Source organism: Epinephelus fuscoguttatus, linkage group LG20 (genome assembly GCF_011397635.1).
Source record: "Epinephelus fuscoguttatus linkage group LG20, E.fuscoguttatus.final_Chr_v1".
Taxonomy (NCBI): Eukaryota; Metazoa; Chordata; class Actinopteri; order Perciformes; family Serranidae; genus Epinephelus; species Epinephelus fuscoguttatus.
Window position 1 is genome coordinate 22916143 of NC_064771.1, and position 25345 is coordinate 22941487.

Consider the following 25345-nt stretch of genomic DNA (forward strand, 5'->3'; position numbering starts at 1 on the left):
TGACCCCTGAAGGGAGGAAGCCAACTGACAATACGCTCAGTGCCGTGAGTCAATTTGTCCACTTTTGGAATTGACCCCGAACCACGGCTGACACACCGGCCTCTCACTGGAGGTTTTTTTTTTAAGATGAGAACATCCTAAAACAATATCCATACATATGTTTTGAGTTTCAGTGCAGGATAAAATTACAAGATCAATTTTTTGAGAGAAAAAAGAATAAAATAAAAATGTGAAAGTCAGTCTAAAATGTAATTTAAAATACAAAGGACCCCTTTAGAGACTGTATACAATTACACCGGAGTCTATTTAAATTTGAGCCACCAATCATGTTGCTCGATGCTGCATTTTGGAGCCAACTAAACACACACATTACCTGCACAATGGCTGGCCATTCAGCGCTTACGTGCCAGGCGTAGGCCATGTGTGGATGTGACAAGCTGTTCACATGAAATGTTATCTAGCACCGTACACAAGCTGACAGCTGTCTCTTTACAAGAGGCGTATTATTATTGTGTGTAAATAGGTTTCTAACAGCTGGTTAAAGAGCTAACATGGGAATTTACTCTTAATCTGTTTTCCACTGGAATTGGTTCATCAACTAGAGAGAGAGAGAGAGAGAGAGAGAGAGAGAAAGGGAGGGAGGGAGGGAGGGAGAAAAAAAGAAGAAGAATCTGACGCTGCTCCACACGGCACGCCACAGCAAAGGCAAAAGGGGTTACATTTTATTAGCCTTGTGCATTTTTTTAAGTAATCTCGCCGACATTTTTCCCCCCCAAATCCTACCATAATCCGCAGATTAGCAGATGAATTTATTTCTGCTTGCACTCCTTAAAACCTCCCTCACCTTTTCTCGCAGGCAGTTATGAATCCACCACCTTTTTTTTTTTTTTTTAAATGACAAACAAGCAGACGATCACCTCATTAGCGGCCTCACTCCGCTTCCCAAACACACACATAATCACACACGCGTACACTTCTCGGGAGCTTATCCTGCTACAATTAAAAGTTTAATTAGTAGATCAAAAATACATTGACTGGAGTTTTATCACCTTAAACTCCTCCATTATGTGTTTAGCACACACAAAGTGCCTCCTTCCCATCTGAGCCATTTTGAACAGATTATCTGCATACAGAAAATCCCTTGACTGCATTAGGACTGGAGATACAAACTGGGTACAAAAACAAGACATCATCTGCATATTATATTACATGTATGTAGATTAACTATATTTGATAATGCACATTCAGAATATACAGAAGCTCAGACTACCGCAAGATAAATAAACTGAGGTAACATAAGATCTTGTTTCCATTAAATGAATTCAATGCCAGAATTTTCCACCAGAACTCTCTGATTATTCATGTACAAAAGGGTAAATGGGGAAAAAAAATATAAACAAAAAGTATTCAAAAAAAGAAAAAGACATTAGCATGAATGAGATTCTTCTTCTGTGGTACGTTCCAGAGCATTCTACCACATCCATAAAAGGCTGGTGTACCACAGGTGTTCACTGCACACTGGCACGGCTAGTCATTATCTAGCCCGACATGATCATTAAGAGCTGTGATGGCAGTGTGGCACCTCCTCCCTGCATGCACACACACACGCATACACACACACAAGCTGGGAAAAAAAAACTCCAGTGGAGACTCAAGCACTCCCTATCAGTTGTTGTAAAAAAAAAAAAAAAAAAAAATTTAAAAAAGGGGTGAGAGGGGAAGCTCCTTTCTCAACGAAAAGCATGTCAGCACTGGTGCACTTTGACCCTTCCCAAACACACTCCACAATCCAAACAGAAGGCCGGCACCGCCAGAATTCCTCCAGCGTCACAGCGGCCCTCTCACCAAGAGCTTTTAAGGCAAATTTTTTTTTGATGACGATTGAGTGTGGGAAGCACGGAGAGAGTAACGTGGAGGAGAGGGTGAGGAGGGGGTGGGGGGAACCACACACATGAACACATGCCTGCTCGTCAAGCGTGGCTGAAAACTGAAACTTGCCTGCTCCAATCTGTGTTCCTCTCCGCTCAGGACCTGCTGTTTTTTTTTTTTTTAACGGGAAGATAAATGTGAAGCCTAGGGGCACTATTGTTTGGACATCTAACCAGGAACTGTCGCTGCTCTCATTGCCCTGGCATTAACAGCAATTATGCGCTCTATTCAGACGGCTTTTGTGCGTCCGACCCCCGGCCTCCCCCCGCCGTCGCCCCTCCGTCCCCCTCCACTTGCTCACACACACACACACACACACACGCAGAGCCCAAACACACATTTCCCGCTTTTCTCTGTTCGCCCCCCCCCCCCACCTCTTCCTCCTCTCCCTCCTGCCCCGTGCTTTCCCTCCCACTCTGCTACTGGTGAACTCATTTGGCTACTGGAGCACTCTGGTCCCATTATGAATGAACTTACAGAAATATGCACATTCAAGGCAAGGAAAAGACCAAGAAGGAAAAAAAAGAAATGCACATACCAGAAGTATTTCTGGAGTGATACCTGAGCTCAGACAATTCCTCACATAACATTCTGTGGATTTTTACCCCTCAACCAAAAATGCACTATGGTTAATATATGGTTAAATGCACATTTCCAACTCCACAGGACGAGAAATTCCCCCACACTCAAACTACCTCTCTGGAAAATGACATTTCCAAAGGTTTTGTAATTATGAATCATCTCTTGAAACTAGCTAATCCTAACCTTCATGTCTAAAAAGATGCGATCAATAGTCAGTTAACCTTATCTTTCTGGCTGGATGCTGCGCCGTAACACCGCCAATAATATCTAAAATCTCTAGCAAACCACTTAAAATTATCGTAACGCCATTTTCAACAAGTCTTCATGTGAAACAGCTCCAGAGGAAGCTGCACATGTCTCCAACCAACACTGTCAACACGTGTATTTATACTGGAGGCCACTTAACTGGGATGAACGCACTATCCTCTGAGAGTTTAAAATGCAAAAAGAGCAATGTATTTTGAAAGTACTGACAGAAAGTTGGGTGCGTATTTATGTTTATGTGTTCCTGGGTTCTTTAGAATGAGAAAGATGCTCAAAAACCAAATTAAAATCTTGTGTGCATACCTCTGCACTGCTTTTGAAATTAAAAGTGAACTTGCCAACAATTCCGGGGAGTGCACAATGTGCTGTCTAGCAAGGAAAAACAGTAAATAAAATAAAGCGACATGCTCTGTATATGGATACAGATTTAACTGGTGGCTACATGCACACACACACACACACACACACAATAATTTAATTTCCATGTTTCAGGGAGCCCCAAGCCCTGTGGGCCAGCAGCAGAGCGAGCCTATATTTAACAGATGACAAAAGTTGCATTCCAGATGTACAGTACTATCTTTGTGTTGAGCTCTATAGAAATGCATGGGAGAAAGAGGCAGCGAGGGGGGGGTGGGGGGGTGCACGGCTGGGAGGGGGGGGGGGGGGTACACTGGGGGCTGAGGAGCGGGGGGGGGGCACCAGTGCACAGCTGCTAAACTAATGCCTTTTTTTTTTCTTTGCTCAGGCACAGAGAAGCAGAGTGTGGTGGCTCACTGACAGAAACAAGGAAGGATACAGGAGGTGAAAATGGATTTATCCATTCTGAGAATAATTTGTTTTCACCAAAAGAGGCAAAAAAAAAACAACAAAACAAAACAAAAAAAAAAAAACACACCCAGGCTGTGCTATGACTTAATGAGTAACAGGCATAATCTGTTACATTGAAGTCAAAATTAGGCATCAGATTAGCTGTTATTACATTAAAAACAATGAAGTCAATGATTTAATTAAAAAAAGGTTCAGCCCCAAACCAGACTTGACTGCAGCTGGCTACACCCAAACCCAGCTCACACTGCCACCAGGGAACCACTACTCCCTTTGCACTAGTTAAAAATCTGATTAGAAACACACTCACAAACTGACTGATTTTTTTTTTTTTTTTTTTGCCTCTGTGGTGTTTCAAGCAGAGTGACAGATCGACGAGCGCGTAAGCTCTCGCACGGCTCAGCCTGCCAACATCATCAGCATTAGACAATTAAGCCCCGCTAGCTGGGAGAGAGAAAAAATATATATATATCTCCTCAGTAAATATTTACTGCACAAATCTTTTCCATTCATTCACCAGGCACTAACAAAACCTTACTGTACTCCCTCTCCCTCTCTTTCTGAGTCCCCACCACCACCACCACCACCTCCCCACCCCTACATCTGCGATTCATTGACTTTACAATTTACCACATGTCGAGATGGGAGAGGTCGAGCCTCCATCTGAATCACGGCACAAATATGCAAGTGATTTATTGTTTTAAAAACCCTGGGCCGATTTAGTGCAACTCCACTTTTCCTGAGCATTACTCCTATTGGCAGACCATGAACAATTACAGTTCGGACTAATTAAGCTCCGAGAATGTGCTGTGCACCGCTAATGTCTAGCAGGCCCCAATTTTAATTTAATGGTGCCAAACTTTGCTTCCCAGCCCCCCCCCAACTCCCCCCCACCCTTCCAAACCCCTCCAACCCCCCCCCCCCCCCCTTTCTCTAACTTAACTCCTCAAATCCAAAGCAGATTGTGCTTTTTATGACTGTTTATTGAGTCGGAGAAAAATAAGGACCTTTTCTTTCCCCTCTCCTCGCATAGGATGAGAGAAACAGCACCAAGAGGGAGAGAGACAGAGAGAGGAAGAGATGGAGCACAAAAAGGAGTAGTGGGAGGGAGAGAGAGAGAGAGAGAGAGAGAGCGGGAGCCGCTTCCGCCATACTTTGTAAACAAAAGTGATTTGCAAGACAAAAGGAGCGCAACCTTCCAACTAAATTCAGAGTGCATTTTGCGGCTGGAGGCACAAAATGCGGCCGCGTCGAGCCACGAAACCCCCCACGGACACCAATTAGGCCCTATTAACATGTAAAGCCAATTTGATAAGGTGTGGGCCCTGTCCCTTAAATCCGCATTAAACTATCTTTCCTCTTGTCACAGCCAAAAATCCATTTACAGCAGCCGAACACACATAATCCATATGATATACCATTGTTATGCTTATGCTGCTGCCACGTTCAGGAAAGATACTGTCTGTCTGTGTCAATTAGAACAGATAAGGCCACAGCAATGTGTGCACGTGAGCACAAAGGAGGTGGCGTTGCATTCACTTGTGCATGTTCATTACAATAATCTGACCAGAAAATCCTCCATTATGTCTTCCTCAAAATAAAAAAACGATAAAGGAAGAAGTCAGACTGTATGAAAGTGGATTTATTTTCCGAGAAGGTGAATCTGCGGCAGCATCCTGGCACGACAACACAACTGAAACAAAGAGGGAAAAGGGGAGAAAAGCTATTGTTTCAAGCACACAAAGCCTTTCCACCGTCTTGTAGTAGAATCGCCACGGGTTCTGGGAGCGTCTTTTTTCACTCTAAACACAGCAGTGGATGCTGGTGTTGCGTTTTCATCCCCCCCTCTCTCCCTGTGCCCCCCCCCCCCCCCCCCTTCACTTTCTTGTTCTTTTTTAAACTACTCGTAATTATACGTCGAAACTCAAAACCTCCGCCAAAAGTCTCCAGGCTTGGAGAATTATGGGGCCAGGGGTGGCGTCAAATATCTTAACATTCATAAGTCCGAGAGGCAGTAAATAAAGCCAGTGGATTTACGGCCCTGCAGCCCCGATGCAGGAGAGCTGGCCGCCCAGATCCCGCTCTCCCTCCCTGAGCCTCTGCGTCTCCAGACCTGTTGAGGTGTGATGTTAGCCCACAGCACCGCAGTTAACCCGCCGCCTTTTTTCCACAAGCCCTGTGTTAGCATCGGCAGGAAACAAAAGGTAGACAGGGAGAGGAAGGGAGATAGAGAGAGCAAAGGGAACAGGGGGAAAGTGAAAGGAGATAGAAAAACCGGGGTGAACTGGGCAGGCCACTTCTCCAATTCAACCTGCACCCAGTGATCCAGCAGGCCTTTGTGTGAGGTTTTGGGAGGAGGGAGACGGCAGGGAGAGAAGAGGAGGAGACGAGGACAGGAAGGCTTTTAAAGCCGGGGCACAACGTCATGTCAAATTGCTAAATGATACTAAATTGTGAGCCTCCTTGGACTTAGGTGGTAGGAAAAACAAATTCCCACTGATTATGGCTCCCAGAGGTCAGACAAATTATGGTAACCGCCACATGCAGGAATTTTTTTTTCTCCTACTCAAGTCATGCAAAACAAAACAAAAAAAACAGAAGCAAGGTAAAATGTCCAGACAGATGAGGATCAGTGCCAGATGATATTAAAAATAATCTCAATTTTGCTCTGGGAAATACCTGAAAATTTTCCCCATACAGAAATCTCAATTTAAATCATTTATATTAAATACAAAACACAGGCCTCGATGCTGAAATCCCCATTTTAAAAATAATATCACAGCAAACCAAAAGGAGCAGAAGAAAAAATGAAGGGAAAAGCAGCGAGAATCAAAGCCTTTCATGACAAGACAGAGAAAAGTCTCATTCCAATAATCCTCGCAGTCATATTCAGTGCCTCACATGACATGTTAGGGAGCAAGACAGCTAATCAATGTCCAGGTGAATTATTTATGCCAGCTTTAAGTCTAATACATTTATATTACAGCGGCCGCTGACTTCAAAGCTCTAATGGCTGGACACACAGGGCGCTGCAGACAGTGGGGGCCGAGGCTGTACAGTAGGAAGATCACCGCGAGCCGAAAACCATCCTCAGTCACAGCTCAGGTACATGTGTAAGTGTCGTCTCCTAATATATGAATAAAGCATCTCAATAATCAGCTGTGGCTTTTTTAGATTTTGGAACAAGTGGCGCAGAGAGGAAACCAAACAACAGGTAACAAATCAGGTGGCACATATTTAAATAATAAAAGAAGTCTTTTTCTGGAAACAGTATTTCAGGGGTGGAATTAAGGGAGCAAAGGTCAACACCGTCTCGCCGCAGCATCCTCGAGCCACCCTACAACAATTTACTGCTTTCCTAACTGCTGCATGAGCACAATGAAACGAAGCGCTCCACGGACCGGGCACAGCGCTGTGATAGGCACAAAGAAAACTACAAACCACTGAAACAAGGAAGTGCCTCAGTTCAAATCATGTGTGTGTGTGTTGTTGTGAATGTGTGTTTGTGTCAGTGCTGATGAGAATAATGAGTGACTAATTCCACATACCAGCCGGTAGCGTTAACAAGGCTGGCTGACTAAGGGGGAAAGAATGACAAAATGTTCTCACATGTGCATATGCCGGGAATGATAAAATCCTTTAACTATAAAATACACACACACACACACACGTGTAGAGAAGAATTGTGTAAGCAGCAAAAATTATATCATGTGAAACCCCTGGACGAGCGAAAGCAGAAATTGTGTCACACACAAAAGAAGGCATTACGTGTCAGACGTTTATTTTCAAGGTGTGCACAAAAAAATTGAGGTGACAAATATCAGTTTCGTTAGCCAAAGCTGAGGTGGTGGAGGTGGCGGTGGGGGTGGAGGGGTCATATTTCCTAATGCCTGGTCTTTGCCTTAACCTTGTAAAATGAGATGACAGGTCCTAAAGCGCAGACTTGTAATTGCAACCGTTTAAAATAGGGGGGCTAAAAAACACCCAGGGTTGAGAAAATTATGCCGCTTAAGGATTGCCATTGCCCAGTGGGACTGGCGAGGTGCTGAGCAAATGAGTAAGTGTGCATAATTATAGCACGGCTGATTGTGTCTAAATAACATGAATTTATTTATAAATACGGGTTTACATAGCACATGCTTTTTCTTTTTTCTTTTTTTTTTTTTTAAAGGCTGTAAATTCCTCATTAGAAGCAAAGGTGGTGCACATGCACAGCAGTCATTTCCATCCAATAAATAACACTTTTTAAAAATATATATTAATCAATGAGAAATAATTATTATTTTAAAGAGGGGGGAAAAATCAAATTTTAATGCATGCACCTTCCACATAATGTCTTTATGGCTTTTGACACATGCAAATCACTTTGAAAAGCTCATTTGCATATTGATTTTTTTTTTTTTTATTTGCGTGCTTTTTACATTGCGTTGCACTGCTTGTGTCAGGGAGCCAGTGTAAAGGTCTGAATGCTCGTGCAGCGTGTGGTAGAAAAAAGGGCATGTTTGATGAGGCTGTGCAAACACAAGCCAACTGCATTATTCAGGGGGTTAAAAACATGCACTTGTAGCCCAGATACAGGACACTGCACAATTATAATTATTATAATTATTATATTTTAATACAATTTTTCATGCATTTAATTTTAAAAGTTGCAAAACTAAAAATCCAGCTTGCACATTAGTAAAAAACAAGTGCACATGAGCTGCCTTAAAACCAGAATGTCCATTTTCATTGCATTAGCGCTTAGCACAGTTAGCATGCTAGCTGCTGTGCATGACACACACACACACACAGGCTGCAGGCGGACATGCATGCCGTTGTACTGTACACTTCATGAGTTGCAAAAACTTGGCTCTACATTTTTATCGGGGGGCTACACTCTCTGGGTGACAACACGGCTGCCCCCGGTGTGTCTGCAAGGTGTGTGTGTGTGTGTGAGGAGGAGTGTGTGTGTGTGTGTGTGTGAGGAGTGTGTGTGTGTGTGTGCATACAGTTGTAAATAAATGAACTTACTGTGCGTGCTGTTGGAGAAAGTGATCCATTGGGAAGGTAGGGGCTTGTGAGATCGGGGATCATTATAAATGGATAGCCCGGGTACGGTGGGCTCTTGAACAGCCCTCCATCTTGCCTTTTCGCAGCTAACATGGCGGGGGGTGGGGAGGGAGGGGTGGGGGGGAGAAGAAGAAAACTTTTTTTATAAAGTGGCCTTGTAAACTTTTTTTTTTTAAATTTCCCACAAATATGCATTTGAGGAATGAGGCGGAGGAGATGCCCTCCGCGCGGCACACACAATGTCACGGTGCAGACATGAGCATAAAGAGTGGAAGAATAAAGCAGAGACTCACCCTCCTCTAAACTTTCTCTTGTTTTGTCTCTGAAAGTTTCAGATCTAGGCGGAGGCCGTCTTTCCGCCTTGAAAAATGCAATGAAACACAGGGATTGCGTTAAAGTTAACACAGCGGGCGATGAGGGGTGAGAGTTAACTTTTCTTTTTGCAAGTGTGTAAGAAATGTAGGCCCCTGAACGCATCGGGGTTGCTCATAATGTGCAACTTACCTCTGAATCCGACGAGCTGTTTTGATTCGTTTCCGACTCGTTTACGAGAGAAGATTTGACATCGGCTAAATCCCTTTCTGCCGAGGAGTTCTCCGAAATTTTCTCTTCCTGCTCCCCTTCGTCTTTGAAGGAAATCATTTCATCGTTTGCACCCAGATCGTCCCCTCCACCGCCGTTGAGCTGCGGCATTTTTCCCCGTGCGAAAATTTTTCTTGTTGTTGCGTGTGTGAGGGGGGCAAAAAAAAAAACACGAAGTTTTTTCTTAAAACCCTTGATCTAAGAGAGTCCGAGTTTAAGTTTTGGGGGTCTTGTATTGGCGTTTTCCAAAGCTCTGGCTGGCTGGTAGAAAACTAAAAAAGAAGGGAATCTTGGCAGAAAAAGGAAGCCGGAGAAGGAGCCGAGCCGCTCGGATTGAGTGAGTTGAAGTTGGTCGGAGTGGTTTTCAGTTCAAAGGCGGCGCTGATTGACAGATAGAGAGGGATGGAAATAGAGAGAGTCTGGATTCAGGATTATTGACAGGGAGAAACACACAAGAAACTAATGAGATTCAAACAGGGAGGGACTTGAAGTGACGTTTTCATAAATAGGAGGAAGGAAAAAAAAGGAAAGAGGAGGAGGAGGAGGGAGGGAGGGAGAGGAGAGAGAGAGAGAGGCTGGAGGAAGCCGGGCGGACGAATGCAGAGAAAAAGCATGTGAGGAGGAAAAAGGCAGTTTGGGGAGCAGGGACAGTGATGGTGGAATAGGAGGAAGATAGGAGTTGCTTGTAAATGTGGATTAAACGCACATATGGGCGGTCTCCTGGTGGAAGAGGCAAAAAAAGGGTGCTTCCTCCACCACACCAGTCTGTCACACTGGGGCCAAATAACTTTAAACTTTACATTTTATTTCTTTAAATTTCCCCCAACCTTTCACACTTTTATATTTTCATTCCTCCTCCTCCTCTTCACTTAAAACCAGAGGCCTATCAAAGCAGAATAAAAGCGATTACACTGAGCTTGTTTTACCATTTCATCTGCTTTGTCAGTGCCTCAGATCTATTTTTCATTATATTAGATAATGCTTCCTCAGATCTATTTTTTGGGATGGAGGGTGTTATTGCATCCTGCTTTCTTGACAGGTGTGATGTCCTCTGGGACTAACCTGAATTCCTCACTGGCAGCATAAGCACAGGCTGGGCTGTTTTATTTTTCCTCTTCTCCCTCAGCAGCCAGACTGGACACAAACAACTGATGCAGATTTTTGGATTGCTCCATTTTTGTGTCAGAAATACACCCTGAAAAGACAAATATGAGGTTCAAAAGGCAGCAGGTGATTGTTTTTAATTGTAAAATGTTAGGAAAATACAGCCTGACCGTGTAAAATTATAAGATTTCATTTAAAGCACATGAACGCGAAACTGTATTTTGTTTTTCCTATTCTTAAAATTCCTGTTTTTAAAATTTAAAATACAAAAATGAAGCGATAAATTAAAAAATGTGGAATATTTAACTATTTCCTGTGTGAAAACAGGCTAAATGATACGTAGCAGACAAAAAACGCAGCCGTAGCCCACCTGAAATATATTTAAAAGCAATAGGAGGGGTGATTGAACAAGGGGATTGTGCATGTGTGTGTGTGTGTCTCTGTGTGTGTGTGTGTCGGTGATGAGCTCAGCACCGGTGATTCACTAACCTTATCTCATCAGCTCAGGAAATGCAGTTTCAGTTATAACCGATATTTGATGGAGCAATCCACCCCCCAAATTCGACAATCAAATGTAACGGCGAGAAATGGAGCTGATGCATACATCTAGGTGACACTTACACTCTGTTGCAACATGGCTGGCAAAGAAAAATAAAATAAAAATCACTATAAGATCAAAACAAGACGTACAATTGCTGATTAAAAAAATATTGTTTCATGTCAGAGTGCTGTTGGATGCGTAGAAACAAATGTTGTGACAGTAATTCCTCTGCTCTCCGCAGCAGTGTTGTGAATAATGTGCACAGAGCAGCACTGAAGTGTTGTGAGTCTGCCTCTACCAACGCACCTCGACCAGGCAACACCATGAAAGCAGACTATTCCGCTCAATGATCACTGATGTGCTTTATCTGGATGAGGTGAAAGCGGTGTTTGTGCGAGCTGGCTGCAGCCCAGCCAGCAGTGTTAGGGAGCAGGGAGGGAAAAGGGAAAGGGATTGCCGTCTCTGGTTCTCATCCAGTGTGTGTCTGTGTTTAGGCAGCCGGTGGAAGAAGAGGCACCCCGCCGCTCGGGGCCCTCCAAACCTGAGCCCACACAGACCAGACCAAAGCGGAGGAGCTCCAAGCTGGCCTCTCCCCGGATTGCCGCAGCAGGTACCTGAGAGTTTACTGGGGGCTGGCAGCGTGTTATCATGCCTGCCGTGGGGACACCTGCCTCTGATGCCGCCCCGGTGATTCTAATCTACAGGACCCTTTAATAAGATGATGATAGGCTGCGTCGTCGCCACCGCCACTGCTGCTGCTGCTGCTGCTGCTGCTGCTGCTGCTCTGAATGATGGAGATGGAGCAGGAGCACCCACGGCTTTCTGTTGGTGTTATTTATTTTGTTGTGTTTTCTCTCACCTCTGCTCCATGTGCTGCTGTGGTTTGGTACGACCGGGGGATTGTCTCATCCGTGCACTCCTGTGTCTCAGAGTGTGGAGGAAGTCAGAGGCATCACCAGTGTTTGATCACGAGACATCAGCTCTCTGTTGTAGTCTTCACGAGCCCTGATGATGAATCCATACACTGATTCTGACCTCAGACAGTCAGATTTGATGTCAGCATTTATAAAAATGGGGCGGATTTAATTACAATTCAGTCTATGGAGCCTATACAAATATAAGTGCTCTTAACAGCACATGATATTTTCATATTTACATCTCATTGACAGCTCTATTGGGATTCTTATGTGTGTTTCTGGGTGCTTTTGAAAATAAATTTAACATTTGGGGACACACATATAAAACAGGGGGTTTGGGATTCTCCGCCAAAAAATTATCAGCATCAAACACTAAATTTCCTGCACTCTGGGGAATTTAAGCACCAATTTTTGCCTTTTTTGCACCAATTTATGGTGTAAATATCCTTAATTTTGCCAAAATAACAGCCCTCTGCTACTTTCATGTTTTTGGGGTGCACAAATGCACATGCTCGAAATAATGAGGGGGGCGTGTCCCCTGCTACCCCCCTGAAATCCACGCCTATGCATGCTTTCTGCCTCACCCTCCATGCTGCCCCTATAAAGGGCATGAATAAACACAAACAAACTCCCAAATACCTTGGAATATATATAACAATATATACAATACATATACAAGATGTGCCAATTAATTCAGCTTGTATAATTCGTGTTTTTTTTGTTTTTTGTTTTTTTTTGTACATTTTCCAGGACTGCACTCGTATAGAGCAGGTAGACAGGAAGTGTTTTACATAATAGACGTTTTAGCTTTAATCATTTTTTGGTTTCAAAGGATTCCGGGGACATGATTTCTTTTAATGTTGAATAATTAAATAGTCGATCTAAAGTCAGTGAGCAGTGTTTGAATAAGCAGAGTGAACAGAAGAGGGGCTGACGGTTTAATACCGTGAATCTCTTAAATCCCCCAGAATCCCACTGCACATATGTTTATGTTTGTAGATGCTGTGGTTTAAAAGCTGTACAATCACATTAACATATATGGCGTCTGCGCTACAGCCTTCATACACAGTCTACATGGGAGAGTGGATATAAGATATTTTACAGATCAGTGTTTTGATATTGTTATTTGCCCTAAAATTATGTTTTTAAGACAGTTAGGTGATGTGTTGTAATTTTGACTTAACAGCTTTTACTCTGCTAAATGAATGTCTGAGGAGAAAATAAAAGAAGAAGAAAGAAATGTCTGGTAAAATCAATTCTACATAAGCCCTCAAAGAAACAGATTCGAAAAACCCTCGCACACAACACCAAACTACTTTGAGAAATCACCTACTTTTCTCTGTGAACACCCTCACTGTTTCATCTCGAGCAGTGGAAAGGTAGCAGCAGCACACAGTGCAAATCCTCCTGTGTTTGCAAACAGTTAATTACCCATCATGCATCCATGTTGCCAACCACACCAGCTAAAAGGTCTCTCATCGCTGATTAACATATTACTGCTGGACATTTTCTCTTTTTTCCCCCCTGCGCGGAAATACGCTTGTTTTATGGCAAGTGTGGTTTGATTTATTCCAGTAATGAAGTTTGTTCGCTTGATAATAAGCGAAAAACTTATTAAATTTAGTTGCATTTAGTCAAGTGCAAATTCCTTCTATTGTTGGGAGAGGTGCTGTTAAGTATTTTGGCATTTATTTCCTGCACAGCTCATATAAATTCTATCACCGGGATAATACTGTGGTTAGCCATAATTACATGTGTACTAATGGTCCTCATCATTTCTTGGAATGGACAGGAAGCAGAAATACATGTCTGATTTACCTGATTACCAAAAAGACTGTTTCATACTGTATATTATTCATATATTATTATATTACTCATTAGAGTAAAAGCAAATCAGACGGCAAACATCTAGATTGTACTCACATTTGCGCGCAAATGGTTAATTGTGTTTTCTTGAATATTGTACTTATTACTGCGCTTGTTTAATTCAGCACGTCACGTCTGTGTCTCTATGCAGAAAATTTCTGTGTGTACTTATTTTAATTACTCTGAGAAATATTTGCTCAGTCTCTGCTGGCTTGGGATTTGTGCTCTATACATCAAAACGCGGCAAATGATGAGGGAAGAAAATGATTATATATATATATATATATATAAATACACACGTATGTAGGCTACCGTATATATATATATATATATATATATTTATTTTCTCCTGTTATTGTACTTGTAGAAAAGGAGCTTCTCTGCTCCCTTGCCCCTCGGCGCTCTAATCATTTGACACAATAGGACAATACATTTGATGAATGCAAGTAAAAGCTTTGTATGAAGGAATTATGTTCTTAAGTCCTTGAGTTTAAAAAGCAAAATGCTCACAGTGTTATGCTGACCAAAGCTTTAAGAGCTGAGGGTAATATCTTTTCACATATAAAAACTGTTGGAATTGTGTAAGCCTGCACACACATGTATAGAAATACAGTTTCTGAAAATCAACAGCGGCTCTAGTTTAGTTTCGCAAGAGCATGTAAGTAATGAAAAGCACCTTATTGAAAACACGGCAAAAACAGTTTTCTTTTTTTTCCCATAAAAGAATTTCTGTCTCTTTACAATCCACGGTACAAATCACAATGAAGACAGCAGAGAAAGGGAATAATAGTGTAATGAAGAGTGAGTCACATTGGCCTGTGACTCTGCACTCATCTAAAATCAATATCACCCTCCAGAGACGTCTCAACTAATATAACAAACAGCTCAACAAGCATTTCATTAGGTTAAAAGTTTATGAATCAATAATCAAAATCTCAGGATGCAGAGCTCCATTTTTTTTTCTTCCCCTTCTAGAAAAAACCCCAGGAGTGGGATCAGGAGTGTTCCTGTGAACAGCCTGGACACTCATGATTAATGCAGGCACACTGCTTTTCATATCACTGTAGGTATTGGACTCGAGCAGGAGGCGAGCGTCTCCAGAACTCATCCGCACAGCAATCGTGGGAACCATATTAAGCCAGCTACGTGAGCTGTCTCCCGTCGCCTCCAAAACAAACAGCCAAGCGTTTTTCAGAAATGGACGCGATAGTCATTAATCAAGGTCCGAGGCAGGTCCTGAACTCTCTAAACATGGAATCCACTGGAGAGACAAGGTAACCTACAGTATGAACTCCAGTGCAAACACCGCTCACCTGTCCGTCACGGCAGCATCTCGCAGGGAGTGCAGAGCCAAGCCGCTGCTGGCTGGTAAATGTTACTTAAAGGTCAGTGGTATACATGCCAGCGGGTTAATGGTTTGAGTCATATTCTCACACTGGCTTTACAGTCAGGTAGCCAAAGGGATTTTTATGCGCTGATTTATTTGATTGGGAGAGAAGATGGTGTTTGTTTGCCACTGGACCTTCCGCGGACTCGACGCAAACACCAGTCATCCTCCTGCATGCCCTCACGACAGAGCACAGTGTTGATTTTATCACAGGAAATCACTGACAGACTGTTTAATGAAACCAGAAAAGGAATCATAGATGGATAAACCCCCCACGGGTGCTCTTCTTAAGAACGTGGCCCCTTGTGAAGAGATGAATATTAAGCCTTTATCTCAGCGTTTCCAGTCTTGATTTCAAGATGAATTTGAGATGTTTAGTTTGAGCCACTAATGCAAAAGTCAGACGACAAATTTAACCCCTGACCTCTGTGTTTTTAAAGCAAAACGCACACAGAGAAAGTGGCTTCCTGTTTGACCCCTGCTTTGTGTTTGAGGAGCAAATAGGAACTCTGTCTTTCTCTGATGGACTTCTATGCAGGACCCTCCACATCTCTGGGCTCTTAATGGGGGAGAAGCCCTTTCTGATTGTCGGTTAAGAGACTGGGAGCATCTCATAGGGAGGTACTTTCTCAAAACAGGAAGCAGGAGGCCTTATTGTGAGAGAAGTAAAAGAAGGAACAGTGTCTTCTTCATGTTCCTGACAATGGGGCCATAATTAAAATCACAGTGAGGGCAAGTTGACCTTTTGGGGCCTGAATGAGGGGTCATTATGTGCACGATGGAGGCAGGTTGTCTTTGTCTGAGACTGTGGGTGAGCTTGGAGCAAAGTTTTGTGCGCGTTTATTTTGCATCTAAACTGGCATGTGCATTTACTATCATGATCCAACTTTGTACAACCAATGAAATCCAATCATACTGATATAAAAGCTAACATATAGTGCAGCTTTTTCTCCTTGAATTCAGAGCTGTTTTTCAACATACTACAGACACTAGTGGTTGAAAAGGTTTCGCACACATTATTTCATCATCTTTACAGAGAATCAAACCCCAGAGAGGAATTTGATAAATTATAGCAAACATAAAGTAACTTCTTTTTCTCATTTGATCTTGTCACTGCTGCTCATTTGCTGAGTTATAAAGTAGCGGCTGTTTTTTCTTTCAATGCTATAAATTATCGGGAAAAAGCTTTAGTACAGAGGAACAATTGCATCTTTAACGCTCTGCATGCGCGCTCATTAACGGGCAACACAATGGAGACGTGACCTTGAGGCAAATGAGTTGCCTCTCGGTACAAATCAGCACACCGTCATGTTCATTAAAGACTTCTGAACTCCTGAGCTCCTGACCTCATCACTTGACACTTTACGATTATAATGTCACTTTTACCTTCTGCTGTCACTTTATCTTTATATACTTTACTGTTTACAAACACCTCTGTATGTAAACATGTATTACTTCCTGTTACATGTATGCAGCATTCCTGTTTGCATTCAGTTTATTCATCTGCATAACTGTCCACACACACAATTATATTACTTTAATTTTATTTATGTTTATATTTTAGCCCTGTGCTTCAAAGTCTTCGATCCAGATTTTATTTCTTCTTGCATGATTTCCTGTTTTATAGCTATTTAATGAGCATTGTTGGAGGCAGCCATGGGGCCTCAGATTTTCATTGCCAACAACTGCTTCTCTCTAATTGTTGTTCCTATGATAAGACTAAAGAACTTGAACTTCATCTGGCTTTGTTTCTATTAACAGAATGGAAGATGAGTCTGTTAATGAGACATCAGTCTATGTTCTGTGTAACAATAGGAGTCAAAAGAAAGCTAGATTGCCCAAGGTTAAGTTGTGAGCAGGTTATAGTTGATGCAAAGGCACATATGTATCTCTATAGTCACATGTTTCTGTCAGTATCTCCGAACAAAGAGAGCAGGAAAGCAGCATGTAGAGCTAAACTGAAATTCATCAGACAGTTAACTACGGCCCTATGTATATAAACTCATTTTTAATATTTGGTTGTTCAGCCTTTATTAGATAGTTTAAATTTTAGTATGTCAGTAGAGGGTGCAGAGTGTAAATCAGCAACCTATACAAACCAAATGTGATAAGGGTGTAGGTTTTAAAATAACCACAGGATCTACGATACGATATTATCACGATACTTTAGTCACGATACAATGTTATTGCGATATTAAACATGTTGCAATATGCTGAGTATTGTGATAAAAGCAACTGATAACATTATTCAAGCAGGCTACCTAAAGTTGTATTTACAATATTAATGATTTATGCAATTAAAAAATCGTACCTGGCAATGTCTGACGATATGATATTGCCACACAAAAATATTGCGATACAATACTGTATCGATTTTTCCCTCACCACGAGTTTTAACATGTGGTGTACACATATGAAACAGGAGCCTGGGGGTTGTCTGCCAGTAAAGTTTGAGCATTAAACTGCACTGTGGTTCATTTTTTTGCACCAATTTGTTCCTTTTCCTGCTCAATTTTTGGTGTATTTATCTGTACCTTTGTAAAATAAAAGTCCTCTGCTACTTTCATGTTTCTTTTGGGGGAGACAAATGCACGTGTTCTATATCCCCTACGTCCCTCTGAAATCTATGCTGTATGGGCTACTTTGTGCCATCAACACCTGTGAAAATGCATATAGTGAACATACATACAGATTTGGCATATATCAGCTATTGTTTGGTCCAGTGATATTAACAATATATTCATACAAATCCTTTTATATCTCATGTCTCTATAAATCTTTTAGATGCTTAATATTATCTAATAGGAGCACACGTGTACCTGTGTAGATCATAAATTTGTATGTTGTAGTGGACTTCTGGGTTCAACCTAAGACAAAAGGTTTTCAACCCATCATAGTATTAGATTAATGGTTCTCAATCTCTTTCGTGTCAAGGACCCATACATTGAGGGACATTATGTGACTGAACCGCATTTGGTAAGATTTCACCTCAGGAGCCTCCACCTGAAAAGATTTTGGTTGTTAGATTTGATAAAGACCAGAATTCTGTAGATGTCAATTATAGTTGAGGAGATAACCCAGGGTGTCTAAGTTTAATGCTTTTTAAGACCCTTTCAAGACGCCTTTACCCAAATTTGGGACAGATTTTTGGACAAATCATGTTTTCCTTATGTAAGCATTGCAGGTAAGTAGTATTTACGCGGCCTTGTGAAGAGGTAGGTGTTATGTAGGAATATGGTTATTAGAGTGAGTTAAGTTGATCTACATTTAGCCAACAGGTACTGTAAGTGCAGGTCTGAAGTACAAGGACAGTATTATAGTTTTAAAGATTTGTAACATTACAAATGTGGACTTACACATTAAAAAGCTTCACTCATTTCCACAAACAGAAATGAAAAGATGTATAAATGAAATTAGATCATTTTTTGTAGCCGTAAAGACCTCACAAATTCAAGTTTAAGAGTATTTAATGACTTTTAAGGCCTTGTAACACTGAATTTAAGATGTTTTAAGGACCTGTAGACACTCTATAATATGGAAAAGTGAAAACTCTAATCAGAATAGTGACTCTTATGACTCTTACTCACACTGGGCTCAGTCATATAGTGAATTAAATAGTGAAAATAAACTATTTTCATTTTTCTGGGACCCCCTGGAACCCCCTCAAGGAAGCTGGTGGGTCTCCGGACCCCTGGTTGAGAACCACCGCATGCGTGCAAGATCCAAGCCAGGCCGACTGTTCAGATAAGAGTCAAGTATTCAAAATCTTACATAAGTAAAAGCACATGAGTTTTAGCAGCAAAATGTCCCTTAGTATCAAAAGTAAAAGTACTCATAATAAAAATAAGTCAGTGTTATATTATTATATTAATAGTTGATTGTTGAGGTGGAGCTATTTTCAAACTATTATTTATACTACATATACTATTGATTAGTAAAGGGACAGGACAGGTGTAATATTCGCAGGGGACAGGCCCCCCTCAGTATCAAGACATATACAACATAAATCGATACAGAGAAGGCACAAATTAGCGCAGAACAATTTACCAGAAGGGAAGACAAAAAGCGTTTGAGATTCAAAATTTCCTGAGGCGGAGGCAAACCCCTTGTTTCATATGTCTCCTATATTGTCGAAAAGAAACTTGTGCCATTCATTTAAGTATCAAGTAACATAAAATTACTAAAGTAAATTATACTTACTTAAAATTTGTACTTAAGTACAATACTTGAAGAATTGTACAGATTTACTCTCAAGAAACCCCAAGCGACCTCAAGAAAGAAACCTCAGTGTAACTTTAGATTCTGATCTCAATTTTAAAGCTCATTTTTATTCATTAACCAAAACTGTATTTTATCATTTACGCAATATAGCTCAGGTACGACCTCTACTGAGCCAGCAAGATGCTGAGGAGCTTGTTTGTGCTTTGTTTCCAGTCGTCTTGACTACTGTGATGCCCTGATGGCCTACCTAAAACTGCCATTGCAAAATTACAGACCACTCAGAATGCTGCAGCCAGGGTTTTAATAAGAACTAAAAAGAGAGCCCATATAACTCCTGTTTTCCGTAACCTACACTGGCTCCCAGTATCTTTTAGAACTGATTTTAAAATCCTTCTGTTGGTTTTTAAGGCCCCCTCCTATATCATATACTCTCTATCATCTTATGTCCCTCCACAAACCCTGATATCCTCCACAGCTGCTCTTTTAACTGTTCCTAGTCAGTACAAAAACCTTTGGGGATGCTTCTTTTAGCTATTACGCCTAAAAAATATGGAACATCCTGCCTTTAAGAATTAGACTTGCTGGCTCAGTGGACAGTTTTAAAGACGACTCAAAACATATCTTTTTTTTTAATAAAGCCTATAACTAGCAGCTATCTGTTTTAATGTTTTTAGTTTGCTGTTTATTTTTATTTCAGTATTATTAACTGGTTAACTGTTAACTGGTTGATTAATATATTGATTAATTGAGCAGTTAATTAATTCTTCTCATTTCTCCTTAAATGAGTGCTGAATAATTGTATGGTTTTATTTCTTTGCTGTTTGTCTTTGTCGCTGAATTGTGAAGCACTTTGTTCTGCTTAAAGTTCATTCACCATCCGTGATTGAAATTCTCTATACACAGCTATGATAATGGAGGTTAAAGCAGGAAACTTGTGGCTCAAAGATGCAGAACTTTTTTGCAGAACTTCAAAATTAAATCACAATAAAAGTTTGCTGTGAAGCAGCCTTCACCCTGCAACTACTGTATTAAAAGAAATCCCCAAGTTTTCAAGTTAATGGATGTAGCCCCGGACAACAGTTCAACAGTTGTTATTTTTCAGGTAAAATAGAAATAAAAATATTTAGCAGGGGCTGAAAAGCAACAAGGAATAACAAAATAAACCAAACTGCACATTTAGCGGTGTAATTCCTCTCTTTGAGTTGTCAATATGACGCACACTGAACGCTCAAAGCTGCTCTGAACGGTCTGTCTGCCTTTTGTTTTCATGTTTGACTCTGATTGAGGGATGTGAGCGCATGAAGTTTAAGGGCACAGTTGGCTCAAATATTGATTACCTCTCAGGTATTCCTTTTTCCCGAAAATTGATCCCAAAATCGTTCTTTATCATACAGATAGTTCTGTGTTAGGCAGATCAGATACAGCATGGACACATATGCACCAAAACACACATCATTAAGGCCCCAAAGCTTCATGCTTCAGCCTCAGCTAGACTTTTTTTGGCTGCAGCCCTCGTGGTCTTCTTCAAGGATCCTAATTGAGAAATTAATGCAGAAAAATCAATTGGCCTCAAGTTTTGTGTCCAATAGACTCCTGAAGGCGTCAAGTGAGCAGCAATCAATGCTTTCCACATGGGTGGCTCCAAAGCTCCCTCACTCTTTTGTTTATGTGCTCATAGCTGGAGGATTTTGATATGTGAATTTCAATGAAATAAACACTAATGAATTTTCCACCTTTTTTGCGATCCCCTGTGATGCGCAATGTATATTCCGGGGCATGAAATGATCTGTTTGGTCAGCACTTAAGCATCACTTAACACGAACAAGCTCTCGAAGAATTGGGGTATATTGTGCAGAAATTGTGCCCTCACCGGCAACACTTTTGAGCCTGCCTTATTTACACTTCAAAATGAGGATCTTTTAACATTCTGTGATCATCCGCAGCATTGTTGCTGGATGAAGCGGCGTGTTTTGTGCATCCCTCTTGCCTAGAGGACATCAGCTTATTTAGGGCCATTTTAAAGCACAGCACATCATCATCAGGTCAATGAAAAAGCAACCTTGAATTCCCTTTGACACAACTGTCTTTTTTTCCAGCACTCAAACAAGATGCATCACTTTGTTACAACTCAAGGCGAAAGGCAAAACGTAGAAAAACGGCCATGTGAGAAAGATGGGAGTCTAAAATCTTTAAGCATTTTAACAATTTCACCTCAAACAAAGGTGCATTTTTCCTGCTCTTTCTCTCTTTTATGGTCAAATCCCAGGAAGAAGAAAACGGACATTTTCTCCCAGTTGTTGCACGGGGGGAAAACGAGTGCCATGTTCTTCTTTGTGCTCGTTAACCACCTTCCAAATTCATCATAAGCCCAGAGATCAGATCACAGTAATATTTGATCAATATTAATAAGGATAGGCAAACTCCTCCAGTAATTACCACAGTCTCTGGGCTTTGATTTCGACCATTACTAACGCCTCTGCATCTTTAGATTAAAAAAAGCGACCCCCTTTTATTTCATAACATTAAATCCCGACATGCATCTTCTAAAAGCTCTAATAAGACAAAGATAAGATTTGCATCCCCATACAAGTGTCTTTTTCAATTGATTATGAAGCCGCCATTGATGTGCGAGAAATTGATGTTTTCCTCTGTTCTTAAGGGCGGCTAATAGAAGGGGCGGGCTTCGAGGAGGAGACTTTGCTACTTTGATCTTCAATCAGTAAAAAATCCCACTTCTTCTTTGTCAGACTATATTTGGTAAATAACAGTGACAATCTGCAGGGCCGAGAAATGAAGAGAAGGAGAGATGGAGAGGAAAAGAGATGTGTTGGAGTGATAAAGAGGGGTTGGTAAGTGGGAGAAAGAGGGAGGACAGAGGGAGAACGTAAAGAGGGAAAATCTCGCTTGTTAAATTTAGGCTGTTAAACAGTGAGAAAAGACTTTAACATCGCTCTCCCAAAAAACACCATAGCATCATGTGATGCAGTCTCAGGACGCCAAAATAGCTGAAGCTGCCCGGTGCTCTCACCTCACACAGACGATGATGGGAAATATTTCTTACCTTGTTTATTCTGGGCAGATCAAATTGCACACAACCGTCCCTGTGTTTCTGTGAGTGACGTTACATGATGACACACACAGTAGGCTTCTAATTAGGCCCTATGAAAAACAACAGGTGGATGTGAGAAAAGTAATAAATCATTCAGCCAACATGGCTGCCATCAGGACTGTTTTTTTTTCTTTATGTGTCTGCAAAGAAGAATTGTTGGTGGACAGATGCACAAGATGTTGTGAGCGCCCCACGCATATTTTACAGCACATCATTTCTGTGTGGCATTTTGTAATCAAATTCTCAGGGATGCTGCTTGTGGCTAAGTATGCAGACCCTTGGCATGAGAGCATTTACTGTATATCCCAATACAGATAAAAATAAATATGCCACCTTTAAATTTCACAGGCAGAAGAAATGAGGAAATCAAGAAAATCTTTTACTGGCTCTCTTGCCAAAAGTTAGATGAGAAAACCAATACTACTCTTATTGTCTGCGCTTTAAATATGGAGCTGGAGCAGGCAGTCGTTTAGCTTAGCTTAGTATAGCATAAACTCTAGAAACACGGGGAAACAGCTAGCCTGGCTCTCTGAAAGCACCTCCAAAGCTCACTGATCAGCATATTGTATTCTGTTAATTTAATCTGTACAAAAAGTGTGGAAATGACCATTTGTGTTTTCTGGGGTAGTACATGTACCAAGTCTTGACCAAATTAAGTTACTACTTATACTAACAATTAACAACAAAAAGGTGTTTATTAGTTACTTTTAAGATTTGTGCAGGTGAATGCAAAACAAATTATTTGCATGGTGCAATTACACACAAAGTCAACGCTAAGACTCAGATAGACATGAATAAGAGTCTGTGTGACTTGAAATCATTCAATTTAGCCAAGCCAATTAAGATTCTCGTGACATCACAGAGAATCCAAAATCAGAAACTCATTATTACCGTCTGTAGGCATCAAGTCCCCAGAAAGTGTGCTGGGCTTTGAAGCCAATTTTCGTAGTGGCCAAACAGTAGGAGTTACAAAGCTGGAGCCCATCACATGATGCCATGGGGCCCAAAAAGACTTTTTCCCATAGACTTACATTGGGAGAGACGTCTGTAAATCAGTGGACACGTTTTTTTTTGAGCGTCACAGTCCCCTTAATGATTGTTTCACTATCAGAATTTGATCCATTCAGTCCAATAACATTTGGAAAGTCTAAAAGAGCCGCAAGATCAAATCTTTTTTTCCACATTCAAGTTGGTGGAGCACTAAATCGGAGGTAGCCAGCTTGGCTGGTGAAAGTCTCTAGTGCACTTGCTCTATGGGCCCAGTGATTCAGAGGCAGTGCTAATCATCTGGGTAATTTCATATTGTGGAAATCCAGCTTTTTTGGCTTCATACGCCACTGAGCAACTTACGTAGGAATGAAGAGGGCTCCGCCTCCAATGCTGTATCCAAGTCTCCTTATGCATCCATGGTGGGCACTTTACCATTCAATGTCAGTACTGTACAGAGACAGAAGAAAAAAGGAGAGAATTTGTAGAAAAGTGAACAAAGCCATAGGATCACATGTTCTGAAATATGTATTTGTTACTTGAGTCCAGCTATCTGCTGCTCTTTACTACGATCAAGAGGTCTCATTTATAAAACGATGCATAGGATCCATACTGAAACTATACGTACAGACAAAAGCCAAAAATGGCGTGCACCAAAAAATATTTGACAGTTTCTACAATCAAGCTGCCACCTCACCATCTGTGTCTCCAATTTCCCGTCTCCAACATGTTAGTAAGCATGGGTCAAAGTTTCTCCCATCAAGTCTGTTTTTATTAATCACAACTTTTGCGTGGGAAGTGGCGTACACCTCTTTCAGGCCTCCTTTTGTGTGAGTAGGCAGTGTTTATAAATGAGACCCCAGGTTAGCGCTAATGTTAGCATAAGCTGCCTTCCCCAGTTAGTTTGAATAACCTTCAGCAACGCTGTTTCCACCCTCATGCTAAGTTAAGCTAACGTGAGAGTGACATTGATCTTTTCATCTACCTCTCAGCAAGAAAGCATGTGTATTACCAAAATGGCAAACTATTCCTTTGAGCTTCATTTAGCTAAATTAATCTTAATTTTGACTAAAAAAAATTTCAAAAAACAACTTTACTGTCATCCACTTCAGTGGAGTGTACATTTATAACTTTAAGGTGTGATTTCTCAAAAGCAGCACATAACTGAAACTCTGAATTTGCAATATTGCATGTCTCCTATAACATAAAAACTGTTTTGTGGCTTCTACGAAGAACAAAATCATGCTTGAAGCATTTTGTTGTTTGTTCTACCTTGAATATCTTTTGAAGGAGACAGGTGAAGTGTAAACGTTGACAGACAGAAGGTGAAAACACCTGTGAGAATTGTGAAGGGTAATCATCCTTGATGCACTATCAACAGGTGAGGTTGACAGTAGAACAATTAGGCAATGTAAATTATCTGAACTGTATAATTATATATACTGTATATTACCAGGGAAAAAGAGGAAGCCACTTCCACAGTAAAAGAAACAATAAACCAAAGCCAAAGTAAGAAAAAGAACAAATAAGCTACATGAAAAAGTAGAAATGAGAGAAGGTTGAATAACAAAGGCTTGAATAAAAAGCTGATATAAATATAAAAATAAAAAAGCTCACAGTTTAGTTGAAAGGGACATGAGACAGGAGGCGGGAGCTGCGATGGTGAGCTGGATAGACAGAGCTGGAGATGAAGCCAGAGACAGAGGGAGCTCAGTGGGAGGTTGTGGAGAGGCTGGGGGCAGGCTCCAGGCAGAGGAGAGGGCAGGGAAGGATTCATGGCCCAGGATCAACAACAGCACACTCAATAAACCCCCATGGACACCAAGGAGAAAACCTAATATGCCTTCAACACATGCAAGCACTCATTTACAAATGTTTACAACCTTTAAGGAACAAAAAAAAGGTGATTTGATGCCGTTCGATATCAACCCTGCAACAGCCAAACAGCAAACTGGGGATAACCTGAAACAGAGGGCAAA

General features: G+C 41.3%; 1 protein-coding gene and 1 long non-coding RNA gene across 29 annotated transcripts in view; both read right to left on the minus strand.

The window, feature by feature from the left end:
* tcf7l2 (transcription factor 7 like 2) overlaps positions 1-9744 on the minus strand; it is a 103830-nt gene extending 94086 nt beyond the window's left edge. For 7 of the 28 annotated variants that reach the window (XM_049562875.1, XM_049562862.1, XM_049562861.1 and 4 more), the window contains exons 1-3: positions 9157-9743; positions 8946-9012; positions 8614-8738 (exon numbers count right to left, since the gene is read on the minus strand). In XM_049562875.1, coding sequence (XP_049418832.1) covers positions 8614-8738; positions 8946-9012; positions 9157-9345 — 381 coding nt within the window. In that variant the 5' untranslated portion in view covers positions 9346-9743. Of the gene's footprint in view, positions 1-8613; positions 8739-8945; positions 9013-9156 lie in introns of all 28 variants that reach the window. The other 21 variants (XM_049562863.1, XM_049562868.1, XM_049562867.1 and 18 more) reach the window with 8 other exon arrangements.
* Positions 9745-22361: 12617 nt separating this feature from the next.
* Positions 22362-25033, minus strand: LOC125880426 (uncharacterized). The gene is made up of 3 exons (XR_007448069.1): positions 24984-25033; positions 23730-23816; positions 22362-22429 (listed from the first exon to the last, which is right to left on the minus strand). It is a non-coding gene; the product is annotated as an uncharacterized LOC125880426 (long non-coding RNA).
* Between the last annotated feature and the right edge of the window lie 312 nt (positions 25034-25345).